This window comes from Ochotona princeps, chromosome 11 (genome assembly GCF_030435755.1).
Source record: "Ochotona princeps isolate mOchPri1 chromosome 11, mOchPri1.hap1, whole genome shotgun sequence".
NCBI lineage: Eukaryota > Metazoa > Chordata > Mammalia > Lagomorpha > Ochotonidae > Ochotona > Ochotona princeps.
This window is the reverse complement of record NC_080842.1, coordinates 18,806,431-18,821,553: the sequence shown is the minus strand read 5'-3', so window position 1 is coordinate 18,821,553 and position 15,123 is coordinate 18,806,431. Positions and strand designations below refer to the sequence as shown.

At 36.0% G+C, this 15,123-nt stretch overlaps 1 protein-coding gene across 3 annotated transcripts in view; it reads left to right on the top strand.

The window, feature by feature from the left end:
- The window catches only part of MSR1 (macrophage scavenger receptor 1), an 83,750-nt gene that overhangs the window by 44,484 nt on the left and 24,143 nt on the right, over positions 1–15,123 (top strand). For 2 of the 3 annotated variants that reach the window (XM_058669866.1, XM_004597836.2), the window contains exons 6-8: positions 71–151; positions 5,732–5,821; positions 9,794–9,847. In XM_058669866.1, coding sequence (XP_058525849.1) covers positions 71–151; positions 5,732–5,821; positions 9,794–9,847 — 225 coding nt within the window. Of the gene's footprint in view, positions 1–70; positions 152–5,731; positions 5,822–9,793; positions 9,848–12,396; positions 12,917–15,123 lie in introns of those variants that run through there. The other variant, XM_058669867.1, reaches the window with a different exon arrangement.

Below are 15,123 nucleotides of genomic sequence, written 5' to 3'. Positions count from 1 at the left end.
CTTGATAAATGAAAAATCAATTTTACCTATGCTTTACGGTTTTGATACATAATTGTGACTTTTTTTAAAGGCCCTCCTGGACCCCCAGGTGAAAAAGGAGACAGAGGCCCAATTGGACAAAGTGGCCCACCAGGCGTTCCAGGTCCAGTAGGTAAGGTAATAGTGAATACTTCAGCATCTGTTTTGAGGCTGTGAAGTACACATGCAGTCTCGTGGGGGAAGAGTGGATTCTGTTTGCTTACTGTGGGGTGTGTGTGGTGTGTTTGGGGGGAGATGTGAAGACTTTCATCAGCACAACCAGGAACAACATAATATACCTACTGATGAGTATTGATTTTTGGACAGTTACATATGTTAGCTGTAGTCAGCAGATGGAACAGCTCTACAGTCTATGTAGTATCATCTATGTATTAGATTGCAGATGCAGAATAACTTTAAGTCACACATGAAAGAGAACTGAAAATCATCTTCAGATAGGATAAATTTGGGAGTATCTTTTTTTTAAGGTACAAGAAATATAAATAAATTTGAATCAAGGAAAAATGGATGAAGTTTCTTACATAGTTCTTGACTGGAATATAGCTTAAACTCAAAAATTTTGAATGTAAATATTAGCTAGAATAGACAAGATTTTATTATGGCTGTCAGAACCACTCTGTATTTTAGGCAGGAAAAATGTTTCAAGTTATTTCCCTCTGTGTTGTAATCTTGAAAGCAATATGTTGAAAGAAGATATAGAACACAGAAAAAGATAGAGTACATGAACTTTTGTTGCTCTTAAAAAAATGAGAAAGACAATAACAATAACATGATTGTCAGGTTACTCTTGGCTGGAAATCAAATACTCTCCTGCAGTTTGAAAGTAAGGAATGTATTACATGGCCTAATTATAACTTAACTTATCTGTGCTGTTCAAAACTGTCTAAACAGCTACTTCATCTTATTTGTTTGATTACATGGAGTGTTCTCCACTCTTGATCAATGTATTGACTAGCCCAAGTTATATTAGAAAATCATAAATGTGACACCAGCCTGACCTTTACATCATCATGCTTAAGAAACAGTGTGTGAAGCTTTAACCAGTAAGCACTTTTTAAACTATTTTAAAAGATTTTCCATATGTTATGTGGGTTGGTTTTTGGTGTGCCTTTGAAAGTACTATCAGGAAGAAAATTTAATTCAGAAAATCCCTTCTGTTTGCACTCAGCAGACCTTAACAATGATGCATTAATATAATAAGCAGAGGAACTAATCAGTATTGTTTCAGCTCTCAGAACTACTATTGTCAAGGGTGTGTCAGCTCTTCCATTGCAAACTGCAATTGTCAGAGCTTCAGAACTCAACTGTAACAGTTCTGTCTGGATTGCAACCTGCTACACAAAGCTTCATCTTGGGAGTATTTTTTGCAGCTCTTTCTGAACTATGGATGTATGAAATAGAGGGATTTGAAGGTTTTCAGATGTTGTTAATGCTGTGAGCAGATACAATTGCAAAGCTACTTTGAGTCTTTTAGTGAGGGTTAGTTTACTGCTTGTTGATTTGCACAAATAGGCATCATCCAGTTTCATGAAAAAGAGATAGATGTAGTTGCTGGGGTGATAAACTGATCGGTTTAGGTTTTCAGGTTGCCATTTGTGTTGATCCATGGCAGCAAAAGTGTTCAAACCAGCAAGCATCTGTCCTAATGGGTTCTTTTCTTTTTGATTGCTGTATTGTTTAGCTCTCTGCCAGATTGCCTAATTGCTTCATACTTAGTCCTGAAATCAGGAAGTAAATACATCTGATAGATAATCACAGTGATTCTGCTGTGTTCTGAGCAAATTCATTGTCTTCATGTATATATCCAACTGAGCCCGCCAAACTCAACTTGACCAAGAAAAACTCTCCTAGACTTGCAGCAAAATATGACTGAGAAAGCTTAGTGAGTCCTATCATTGTCTTAGATGATCAGTGCATTAAATATATCACAAGCATTGCTAATGTCCTATGGTGGGTATTGTTACATTATGCCATATCTGAAAATAAGGTTATAGTGATTCCCTTTAGTGTGCTCTTTCCTTGTAAGCATGCCAGGGGAAAACTACTTTTTGTTCAAAGGAATATGTATGAGCATTCTCTCCATGCCTGATGTCCTGTATCCTGTGGAGAACCTGCAGCAAATTTAGAATCACTGCTTTCACCAAGCTTACACTATGATAAGTAATTATAGAAGGGAAGGGAATTCATGATAAAGTGTTCTTCATCTTATCTAAAGGCCTCTAAGGGGAATTTACGTTTATTACCCTGTTTACAACAAAGCTGCAAAAGGCACACCTCCTTAGTTTCTACAGAAACTATTTTATAGGACATCTAATGGACTTTTCCTTCTCTAGGGAGATCAATTACAAGATAGCCTGACACGTGGGGTTACCTACCAAGATGCCTGGAGGTTCTTCTGGCTGCAAACTTTTCATCATCCACCAATTCTATTTACTGTTCTTACATAGCCTGAACTTTGCACCATAGGAATCATGCCTCCGGAAGAGAAAATAACAGCCACACATCTTAAATATGAATATTGGAAGACAGGAACCATATTTTATTCACTTTTACATACATCTTTTTACACCTAGCCCATGCACCCAGACTATGAGTAAGAATGTTGCTGCCTACAGCGATTGTTGCTTTGTTGAAAGAAGAATTCTTTTGGAGAAAACAATCTGCTTCCTCTGTTAATAACAAAAGGCCATTGCTAACTATGCACATTTCATTAAATTAAGTTTAGCAGATCTCACAAAATAGTGATGAAAACAATGAAGAAGAGAAGGAATAAAGATTTGCAGAAAATAAGCTCACTTGTAAGTGAGCTTAGAATTTTTCTAAGTGTTTTTTTTTTTTTTTTTTTTTAAGTGTTTTATATTATCTCTTTTAATTACATCAAATAGAGAATGCAGGGACAAAAGCTCTAGTTGACAGATGCACTGGGAAGTTAAATGACTTGCTTAAGGTCAGTGTCTGGTAAAAGTCAGTTAGTATTTGAACCCAGACAGGCATGATTGCAGAGTCATTGAACTTAACCAGTCTTCCAGACCAGACGGAGAGGCCTGAGTGGAGAGCTGGAAATCTACGATATGCAATTGATTATCATACCAGTCTTAGGAAAGTTATCTGATCTCTCTTCCCTTCTGTCAGACCATTGCCAAATGATGGGTTTGGGCTCGAATACGGTGAAGGATCCTGAAACTTAGACTTTATGTGAGATCCTGGGTCATTGTATTTATATTGCCTGATTTAGAAGCAGGTGTAAGAAATTTTCACCTTGCTACAGATTGCCAAAAATCAGCTAAAGACAGAGAAACCTAGTCTCCTGGAATAAAATTCATCAGAGGTGCCACTATTTAGGAGCCACACTTTCAAGCATGGTTCAAATCAGTTCCGTTTATATTCATTCAAAAAATAAGTTAATGACAGCTACAAAATTATGGCCTTGACATTGCATTCATAGACTCAATAGTTTTATTAATACATGACTAGAATGCCTTATAGCTCAGTGGTTTTAGAAGTCAAATACGAGTAGTAATAAGTAATTTGTAATTTTGAAGACTTGAACTGTTCTGTTATTAACAAAAAGTGAGGATGACAACCGGAGTGCATAAACATCGTTGTGAGGTTAATAGTCTTAACAATGAGAAGTGGCTTCTGTGTCAGCCGTATTATATAAGGAAGAGTGGAACACTTTAGCTGGAGCCAAGTCCAGCTTTTATTGAATTCACTAAAATCTGAGTTCAATGGTTGTCTTTTGAAGAAAAATATATGACTAAACTGACATTAAAAAAACTGTCAGCAAAATACGATTTTTGCAATAATTGGTTTGTGGTGTGAATAATAACCAGATTGGTATTTGCTGACATTATATTAGGTATGTTGGAGCCTGAGTTCTCACCCACTTGTATGGAATGTGTATCAGCATTTTAACAAGGCCACCACATCATTATAATTAATGCTTAAGTATGGGAAATCCTACTTGACATTGACATAAAATCAGCTAAAACGGAAAGACATATGCCTTTTATGATCTTGCACTGGTAAATGTTGAACAGCTGGCCGGCTGGAAAAAAACTGCTTTTTAGAAGTTGTCTATTTTTTTAAAAATATAAGCATAATAAAATATATAATAAAAAAATTGTAAGCTGTTGAGATATTAGTTGTTTTTATTCGATATTTCCACCGAATTATAAGCTTTTTGAGATCCCTATTAGATGTTTTCTCACACCAAGTACTTATACAATACCTTGAACACAGTAAATATTAAACATGTACTTTAAAATGTCCATGAATATAGACAGTTATGTACCTTGCCCTTTTTGATTGGTAAAACCACAGGAGTTTGACCTTTGCAAAGGTGTAGTAAGTGAGACTGTGTCTGTTTTGTTCTCAACACGGAGAGAGTGATTGCAAGTTGCTGATTTCTATGTAAGTATTCTGGATGCTTCATTTGCTGATATATGTCCTTACTCATTGAAAATGCACCACAATTTGCCAATAAATCATTGCATTGGTTTCTATGAAGAGATTGGTAGAGTATACATTCACAGCATGGTTTTATTGAATTAATGAAGAAAGTATGTATAAAAATTTGTGAGGGACTGGAGAGTAAGGAAGACTTTTTTTAAATGAGAGAATTTAGAAAGAAATTAAACAAATGAAATGGAAATCTAATTTTGTTAATATTTTTATCAATTGATATTTCTAAACACACTTTCTTGTTTTATTATTTGGTCTATTTGTTTAGTTTCTATCAAAGTCAAAGTTTTACTCCAGATTTAAAAATATTTCTTAATTATTTTGAGTTAATAATATAAGTTGTTTACAATAGTATCCTTAAATTAAGTATTTCTCAGATGCTAGGTACTCAATCTTAGTATTAAATTAAGTATTTCTCAGATGCTAGGTACTCAATAGGTTTAAAAATGAGCCATAAGAAAATTCCCACCCCCCTTTTTTTCAAGTTAAACATGTTGAAATGATGCCTCCTGAAACTTGTAAACTGGAGGCAATATTCTAAATAGTTAATATTACAAAAATATGTATTTAGTTTCTTAGAATGTTCCTCTCCAGCCAATTAGAAATGTGATTAGTTGGATTTTTTTGAGCTGATAATGACATTAAAATTAAGATCAAAGCACTGAACACCAAATAAACTATTTTATTCCCTGTAAACATAAAATTTATTTTATATGTAGTGTCTGTGGTCACTAGAGAGATATTTTTTGCAGGACAAAAAAGAGAAGTGTTTTCTAGTTTACATATATTCATATAAAACCGAAGACTTGTATATTCGTATATATGTATGTATATACAACGTAATGTGTATATATGTATGTGTGTGTGAGAATGTTCGTGTTTGTGCTATTTGCATTGTTTGAGTTAGCTCCAACAAAATTCTACCATTTACACATTCCTGATTAACTGCATTGTAAGCCTTCTGGTTACAATTTCAGTTTTGTTTCTTCCTATGTCTTTAATTTCAGCAGCGATTTTTAAAATTGAATATCTACAGCATACTACATGATCAATATTTGTATTTTATTGTGTATACACTATCTTTTGGTGCAGCATGAAATTTTAGGGAAACAAGTCACTTATTACATTATCATTAAAGAAATCACATTGCTTAATTGGAACCTTAACATTTAAATTTCAGTAAAAAATTAATTGGTGTTTCCATTGTTTTTCTCCATCAACTACTTAGGTCCTCCAGGCCTGAAAGGTGATCGAGGAGCGGTTGGCTTTCCTGGAAGTCGAGGGTATCCAGGACAGTCAGGGAAGACTGGGAGAACAGGTATTGTGACATCTGGTGTATTTGTTGTTGTATAATGCAGAAGAAACAACCACAGACAGGTTTTTAAAACTTCACGGACTATCAAAAAAAAAAAAAAAAAGATGATTACCAAGTTAGGTATCTGGCTTAGTAATTAAAATGTTGGTCAATTCACTCACGCCCTTTTAGATATCTGGGTCTAGCTTCCACTTCTGCAAACACAGACCTTGGCAGACAGCAGAGGTAACTCAAGCAAGTGAAATGATTAGAAGCCGGCCACCTACGACTGAGTTCTGGCTTCATCCCTGTGCGGGTGTGGGGAGAGAGCAGTGGACAGGAGTGTGCTTGCTCGCTCTTCTGGGTGTGGATGTTTCTTTCATCTCTGTTTCTCTCTCTCTTTATGTTTATCATTCTGCTTCTCTATTCTAAAGGAAGATATCATTTTTGAATAGCAGCATTCATTTGTATAGTTTCTTTTTAAAAACTTTATAAAAACTTTTTTAAAACTTTAAAAAAAAACCCAAGACTTTAACATTTTAAAACTTACATGTTTTAAAGATTATTCCTGTTTACTTGAAGAATATCTTTGTCCCCAGGAAAATAGTTAATTTTTCTTGTTTACAAGAAGGTTTTACAAACTCAATACAATCATAATCACCATGAAGAACAGTATGTAGCTTAGAACAAAGACAGTGAAAGAATGGATAACCAAACCACACAAAATGTAAATACTCTTTTGACCACAACTGGGCAAATTCTGGAAAGTTCCAGTTGTTTCAATATAGATAAGACTGAAATTCCATGCTTGTGTAAAATAAACTGCACTAATGATTACTAATGCTTAATAATCAACATCTTTCCACACTTTAACATACACTCTTGTGATGGTCATATCTTCACTGGTTTGTGCCAATGTCCTAAGTTCAAATTTTGAACTCTGAGCAGCAATTTCAGAAGGGGGTAGGTTTATTGTTTCAGATTGAATTGCAAAGTGGATTATCACCAAAAGAATCAGATTCTTATTACAAAGTTATCTTAAATAGAATTTGTTTTTAGGGTAGTTTAGGTCAATTGGAAAAAAAAATACATAGTAATTGTTCCCATATATATCACCAACCTACTGTTACCACCTTGCCTTAGTTTGTCTAATTTATATCAATAAATAAAGTGATATTGGTAGATTACTATTCACTGAACTACTTGGTGTATGTGCTTTTCAAAATCCATAAAGACTGAATCTCTAATGTTGTGTATTCACCACAGTATTCTAACAGAATAGCTGCCCAGCCTAAACATCATTTTCCTTGTCACCAAACTCTCCCTCTGACAGATTCCTGGCAATCACTGATCTTTTGTTTTCTTCCTAGTTTGTCTATTGCAGAACATCTTTTGATTGGAATCAAACAGTGTGTAGTCTTTTCAGACTAGATTCTTTCACTTTGCAAATATATGTGTTTAAGGTTTCTCCCCATTTTTTACCCATGGCCTGATGGCTCAATAATATTCCTTTCATATATTAAAGGACATTTGGTAGCTTCAAGTTTTATCGATTACAAATGAAGTTGCTGTAAACCTTTGTGTGCAGGTGCAGGGCTTTTTCTTTTCTTTTTTTTTTTCTCAGATAGGAAATTACCTAGGGATGAGATTCCTGCAGCCCATGAAGAATCTGTTTTGCTTTGAAAGAAACTGTTCATCTTTCTTCCAAAGCGATTCTGTGTTCTGCATTCTCACCAGCAATAAATGAAGATTCCTATTGCTCCAAATGCTGATATTGCCATATTTGGAATTTTATCAGTTTTAACAAGGTTTATTATAGGATTATTGGCAATATCAACATTCATGAGCAGCCAGTGGCAACTAGGCTTGGGGACAAATCAGCTAGCCACAGATAACCAGTCTAGAAGTAGGCTCTACCAGAGACGGGATGGTCTAATCCTGAACAATGGGATCTATGTGGGTCTCTAATACAGCCAAGCTGACACCAGGCCCCTGGAGGGCAACGAATACAGAAGTGTTGGTTAACTTGTTTGAAGTTATCAGCATTACCCAGGGATTTCTGAACTTAGGCTCTTTGTGTTCAACAGATAAATAAAGCCTTCCATGTAATAATCATGGCAAAATTACTTATAGATTTCAAGGAAACTCAAAAATAATTATTTTATGTCAGAAAAATAAGTTATGTGATCTCTGGATTTAAAGTTAAAATGCTATAAATGGTAATGGCCACTCAGGATCCCTGAGAAATCATACAGGAGTTTGCTTCAGCATCTTTGTGGTTTAGTCTATGTGTAGCTTCTGATTAACATTATTACACAGCAGAGTCATTGCTTGTGCTTGAGCTTTTCTGCTCACGAATATCAAATTGCTGTGTGGAAAGACTTCTGGGAACAATTTGCGTTTTTCTTTTTCTCTTTTCTGATCTGATATGATGAAATCTTATTTATTATATTAACTTCTCTGAATTAGAAATACAATATTAGAATTTATTTTCATAACAATGGTTGTCATTTTATTAAATCTTCAAAGTAAAATTTCAGTTGAAGAGAACCTATACTTTTTAAGTGCCTCAGTCTTGTGCTACTCATTATATGTTTTATTTTTAAAATTTGGTAAATTAGTTCCCTGAAGAATTCTCTGAGAAGTATGTGAAGATGAAAGTTCAAAAGAAAGTATAGATGAAAACAAGATACACTAGAGAAATTAATACTTAATAAACATTATTACACATGTTTAGATTTTAAGATAATATTTAAAATAATTGTGCCATAAAAGGTTTAAAAAAGGCTGTGTACTCACTGAGAATATCTCAGAGAGAAGTTTCCAGTAAAGCTTTTGGAAAGCAATTTTGGGATACTTTTGAAAGGAAAGTATTGCACTTTGATAAGGTGAAGCTTATTCTTCTACAAAGTGCTTCAAGACTTGTCATAAGTATACAAACTTAGTGGCAAAGATAAAATAATTCAAGAGTTTTTACTTATTCTGAAATCTGTTTTTAAAATATTTGTATATTTGAAAGGCAGATGGACAGCTAGAGAAGGATAGAAGGAGATAAGGGGGTGGGGAGCAGAAAGAATGTCCTCTGCTCTTTTCTCAGGTACATTAACAGGGAGCTGGATTGGAAGCAGAACAGTCAGGACTTGATCTAGCACTCTGGTGTGCTGGTGGTATAGGCACCTGAACCTGCTGTACCACAGTTCCAGTGCCAAAGTACTTGATTTTTAAGTTACATTCCTCAAGCTCGTGGGTGAAATCCAGGCACGCTTGCACCAGGGGCCTTTCTACCTTTCCCTGCATCTGAGGTCCTGGGAACCTTGTACTCCCAGCAGCTCATTCACAGTTCATCTTGGAGATGTTCTGCCTAAAGACACAGAAAATGAACATAGGGGTAGAAGAAGAAGGCTTAAAAAGGGGATGATAAACACTGGGGCACCAGTGGAACACACATAATCAAATGAGAAAGAGAAGAGACCAGTGCTGTGACTTAGCATGTAATCCTGTCCACAGCAACACATACGGGCACCTGTTTGTGTCCCAGCTTCTCCACTTCCCATCCAACCCCTGGATTATGACCTGGGAAAGCAGTCTGAGGGTCTGGAAACCCAGAAGAAGCTCTAGATTTTGATTGACCTAACTGTTAGCTCTTACAGCCATTTGGGTAGTGAACCAACAGTTGGAAAATTGACTCTCTCTATATGTATCTCCCTTTTTCCTCTATAATTCTACATTTCCAATAAAAACAAATAACTTAAAAAAAGAAGAAGAGAAACTATCACAAAACATTCAGCTTGCATTTCAGCTTTGCTTGTTTCAGGGAAATAGGAAAGTTTATGTCCTTATGAATAAATTGAGATAGCACATTAATATCAATATTACTATATCATTATATTTGTCAGTTATTATACATTGATATTTTAGATTTGTGTTCATTTTAAGTAAACCTTTGTGAATTTCACTGAATAAAAACAATTTTTTGCTGATTTTTTTTTTCTCAAGGAAATCCTGGACAAAAAGGCCAGAAGGGGGAAAAGGGCAGTGGAAGCGTCCAAAGTAAGTGTGTCAATTGTTACTTTCTTTGCATATTTTTCTATGAACTAATATCATGTCAATGGTGTCGTGTTTGAGACAAATATTAGGAATTTCAGCACAGATTCAAAGATTTTGTAGACACTAGCCAGAGTTCTCTGTTGATCATGCTTAATTTGGGCAAAACAGATAAAATTATACAACCTGCCTACCCATTTGTATTTGTGTGCATGTGCTGAGTACCATTTTCTAAAAACTACACCTAGAAAATTGTTCAATTTTCAAGTCAATTTCTAGCCACTGAAGGAAAACCAAGCTCATGAATAGAAACAATTACAGCCTCCTCACCTACTAACTGAGCTGACACCTTCCAGATGGGAGTTGTGACGAACTACGAATCCTGAGAGATAGGTTCACAAATACAAGTTTTGGGTTTCTAAAACCTTAAAAGTGATGTTCCTTGGGCCTAAACTTTTAAAAACTACACCACAGTAGGTTTTATAATGGGATAGTCGTCAATGGAATGCTGACTTCATGTTGCAATGCAAGGAATGTATAAATTAGACCCAGTTGTTTTATGTTTTCACCTAAACTGCTCTCACAAGATGAAGAGTTGGAAAGAGGAATGAGGTCTCTTCACTGGCCTGAGAAGCAAAGGACTCCCCCCTGCGTCTACATGAGCGGCCACCTGTGCTGGATGCCTGTGGGGAGTGGCTGATACAAAGAAAACAGTCACATTTTTATTCATTAAGGAATCTGTTTTAGAAGGGTCTTGACTTGTCTTCTGATAAACCAAAATTTCATAGATTTTAATTATAATTATTGCTCTGAAAAGGAAGGCACTGATTTTTATGGCGGAAAATTGCGTTTCTAAACACTACAGGTAGACAAGTTGGGGTTCCTGGCATGAATATTCGTGGTTGGAGTGTAATGTTACCACGGCACTTTCCATGATGCATGGCAGAACATTGAAGATTCTGAGTGCTTTATTTAATCATTAATGTTACTATTATATTGAAATACTTGAAGCAGTTATCTCTACCTTTGCATCCATTGTCCATTTATGCATTTATGTGGTCACTTCTGTCCTGATTTTTGTCCCCCTTCCTCCCTTTTCTCTTTTGTTTCAATCCAGCTTCTCTTTGAACTCTTCTTTGTAGGTTTCTCTTTATCTCTAGCTTTATTTTATCTTTTGTTCTTCCTTATCTCCTTGGCCTGAGGCTTCTCAACATTGACTCTGATCTCAAGTTGGACAGATAAGGAATGATCTTTTATATTTCTTAGTTTATAAACTGTTTATCCACACTGTCTTCTGCAACCTCAGGCTCTTGAAAAGTTTTCAGCAGCATCTTTAGGTAGAATTAGAAAGTCTTTTAGTTATACCTTCATGTTTCTTTTTAATTTATGAACATAATTCCTTTGGGACAGGACTAACAGATATGTTTCTTTGTGTAAGTGTGCATGACCTCTGGTTTCTTCCTGCAGAGTACACAATAATTTTCTAATGAGAGAGAGAATCCTACACATAGGCTTAGGTGGCATGTTCTGTCTTCCCTCATCTAAGTGAGTGTGCTTGTCATCCATCATTGTCATCTCTTAGTGCTCTACCTCTTTCCTTTCAGTGAGTGTACATTATCCCAACACACAAGAGAACTTCAAAAGGTCCAGAAAAAAATGCAATTACCAAATAAGTTTATTTTGTTGAAAAGTTGTTGAAATTCATACAGAGTTTATGGCTTACTATTTTAACTCACTTTATTTATATGAAGTTAACTATCCCTCTCCTTCCTTTTTTATTTGTTTTTCAACTTATACAGTGGCATACATTCAGTTACTCTGCAGTCATAGGCTTCACACTCAGTTAAAGAATTCAAGAGCTAGAAAGTAGAAAAAAAAAGCACAAAGCATCATACTTTTTCTCAAGAATAAAGACTGTAAACAATAATCAAGTCTCAAAATGCCAGACTCATACAGATTTTATATATATATATATACTTTTTTTTTTACTCAGATGAGGGGAAAACCTATATTTGTCCTTTTAGGACCACTTTTTGACATAAACCAGGTTATAGTTTTTCATGATACACATTTTTTGTGAACCTTTGAAGACTGCGTAGATTTTAAAATTGTTTGAATTAAGCCATCTTTTAATTCTAATTTGCTCAAGTTTTTAAAGGTACCTTCATATAGGTATATCAAAATTATCATAATGCAATAATTGAGTTTCCTACTCCTGAACTCTTAATGATTTTTGTTTTGTTTTGGCTTAAATAAATAATACTACCTTCAAACATCCTCATGTGATATTGTGGAAATGTTAATAGCGAATTTTCCAGAAGTAGAATAACTGATTCAAAGGTTATATGCATTTGACAATTTGATCAATTCTTGTAAATGGCTCCAGAAGGTAATACCAACTTACTCCATAGCAAACTGTCTGATTCCCCACATCTTTGATTCTGGTACATAAAGTTTTCATGTTGAGCTATTTTGGCATAATTTTGAATTTTTTTTCAGACATGATTTAAATACAACAAAATAATAATTGATTTCCTCTTTTACATATGTGTTAGGACCAAGTTCAACAGGCTGATCGAATTAGGGCAGGACCCTTTTAAGATCAGATGGCTTGAGCAGGACACCTGCTGCATCTCATTAAAAGACCTTTCAACTCTGGACAAGTCATCAGCACAACTGAATTCCAAGACATTCCTTGTGACTCCAAACAGCCTCGATGCCTGTGTCCAGCCTGCCTCCACACGACTTCCTCTCCTGGTCCTTGGTGCTGCTTGGACCTCTGCTGCCATGCTCACACCACTTCACGCTCTAGGTCCCCACCCTGGTTACTCTATTCTAGCTGGGATGAGTCCCATGCGCTAACAGGTAGGCCCTCTAACCAGCCCTGTGATACGATGCTGATACTAGGGGCTCTCCATACCCCCTCACCTAGATTTTTCCTGAACCTAAAATTTAATAGATTGGGTTCTATGAGAAACCTCTTACATGCTAATTATATGTGGTCTCTTTACATTTGATACATTATTCTCAACCAGGTATAAGGAAGACATAAAATAAAATGCATCTATGAAATCATTCACACACTCATTATTTTAGTATATGTTCCTTACTTGTGGAGCTGAGTTTAACAGCTGGTAAGGTAGATATGTCTTCTGGCTTTAGAGTCAGTTGTCCCTGGGAGACATAGCCAAATCAACAGGAAACTATGACATGTCCAGGTTAATACTGGACAAAGACCAGGCATGTAACGGTTTCATAGAAGTTAATGACTTTTTGTTCCTTATAATGTTTTTCAAACATTTAATTTTGACTATTTACCTTCCTGTCTTGACAGTCCCCAAATTACGGCACATTCTTCCCCCAAGTTTTAAAGAGAAGTAAAGTGGTTCTTGGATAATGTACTCAACATATTTGACTGAAAACTCCTTTTAGTATTTGCCACTTCCCCCCAAAATAATTTGATCAAGAAAAAGTAGTGCTGACAAAATTTTTTCGTAAACACCATTCCATATTTTATGGTTTAGGTGACCAGCATAGACCCTGGAGGAAAAGGGATATTTCTGTGGAGCTGGAAATACTCTGTGTAGGTTTGAAAAAGTGAAGAAAATGAGGCTGGAAAAAAGTCAGGAAAAGTTAGACAAAAATGGCATAAGAAAAAGGTAGGATGCCATGTCATTTTTCAGTGTCTGTAGGCTGATTCACAGAAGCCATTTTCACAAGTGCCCTTTCTATCACATCGCTGCGGGCTCACACCATTCAGATTCTAGCAGAGTTCTGAGCAATGTACCCATGCCCAGCTCACCATTTCCATTCCCTGCCTTGCATTAAAAAAAGAGGGGTGGGATGTTGTAACACCTACCTCACAGGGTTGTTGTGGGGATCAAATAAGATGTGTGTGAGAAGAGACTCTGTAAAATCATAAAATGCTTTAAAGGCGTAAGGTATGGTTCACAGTGATTTCCCTGAACTGGAACTGCTATTCGTCTCTCATGCAGAGGTATAGATGTTTTAAATCTGTAATCAGAACAAGAGTTAAAGAAAATGAAAATGCAAGAAGCCAAAGAAATATCATGGAAGAAACGAGAGATGCTAGAGAATGAGATTTTGTGTTAGATAGAACTATGCAACTGTGACCAGATCACAAATCATTGAGTTTGTCTGAGCCTAGTAGAAGAGCGCTAGTTATAAATAAAAAGAGCGACTAAACAGAGAGCTCGCCAGAAGCCAGAAGCTGTCAACAGAGGTCAGAACAAATGTCAGGCTAATAAAACAGGAATCCAAAAACTCTGAAGGACAAAACACAGCCCAAGATGGTGTGGATGAGAAAGTTCCAAGAAGGGCTGAAACAAATTGGAGTTGTCAGTGGTGCCCTCTGACTCTGTACCTGCATGACACCCAGATCTGCAAAGAAAAATAATGAGGAAGCAGGAGGGAATCTGCCAGTCATCTGGTCTTCAAAACTGGCCACCTAGCGACTGTGAACAGCCAGCTAACAGGAACAGCTAGAGATATGTGGGACCTGTTTATGCCTGGCTGAAGTTGATGTGACTTGCCGTTTCACCCTGCACTCAAGGCAGGTGGAGGACAGTGAATTCTTCTGTTAGCAAGCCTCGAGTCACACTGGATGTCCTGGAACAATTCCAAGGATTCAGTTCAAAAGTCATCTGATATCCCAGCCTAACTATGGATTGTTAGGTGTATAATACTAGTTCTGATTTTTCAAAGCAGGCGACACAGACTTTGCTTTGTCTCTTTAAACAAAATAGTGTATAGCCAGTTCAAATGCACAAAATATGCCGGTTACAGTACTATAGAATGAAAAGATGCATGCACCAAGCTTAGTGGTTGTTACAGTGGGTTGTCTGCTGTGTTCTTATCTGAACTTGGAAGGGTAAGCATTTCATTCATGCAATAAATAAATACATAATCCTGCTATACAATTAAATGGTTTGTGAGGATTTGTCCTAAATATTTCAGTTACTACTGCATGGTTTGTTAGTATGTATATTTTTCTTATGCCCAATGAAAGTATAACTAGGATGCAAATTTTGAGTATCCTATTTTGAAATGCATGCAATGATCAGAAAAATTCATTAATCTTTGGTCTGAGTTCTACCAAAGATGTGGCTCAGTCATGGATGAATTCTGGTCACTCTCAAAGCATTCAGTTAGGTGAAGTAAAATCTTCTCTGATGACTGTACAGTTGATAATCAGTGCAAGGTATTTTGATACATGATCATCTATAATCCTCTGAAGAGCTCTTAGGGTGATTATTGGTTTT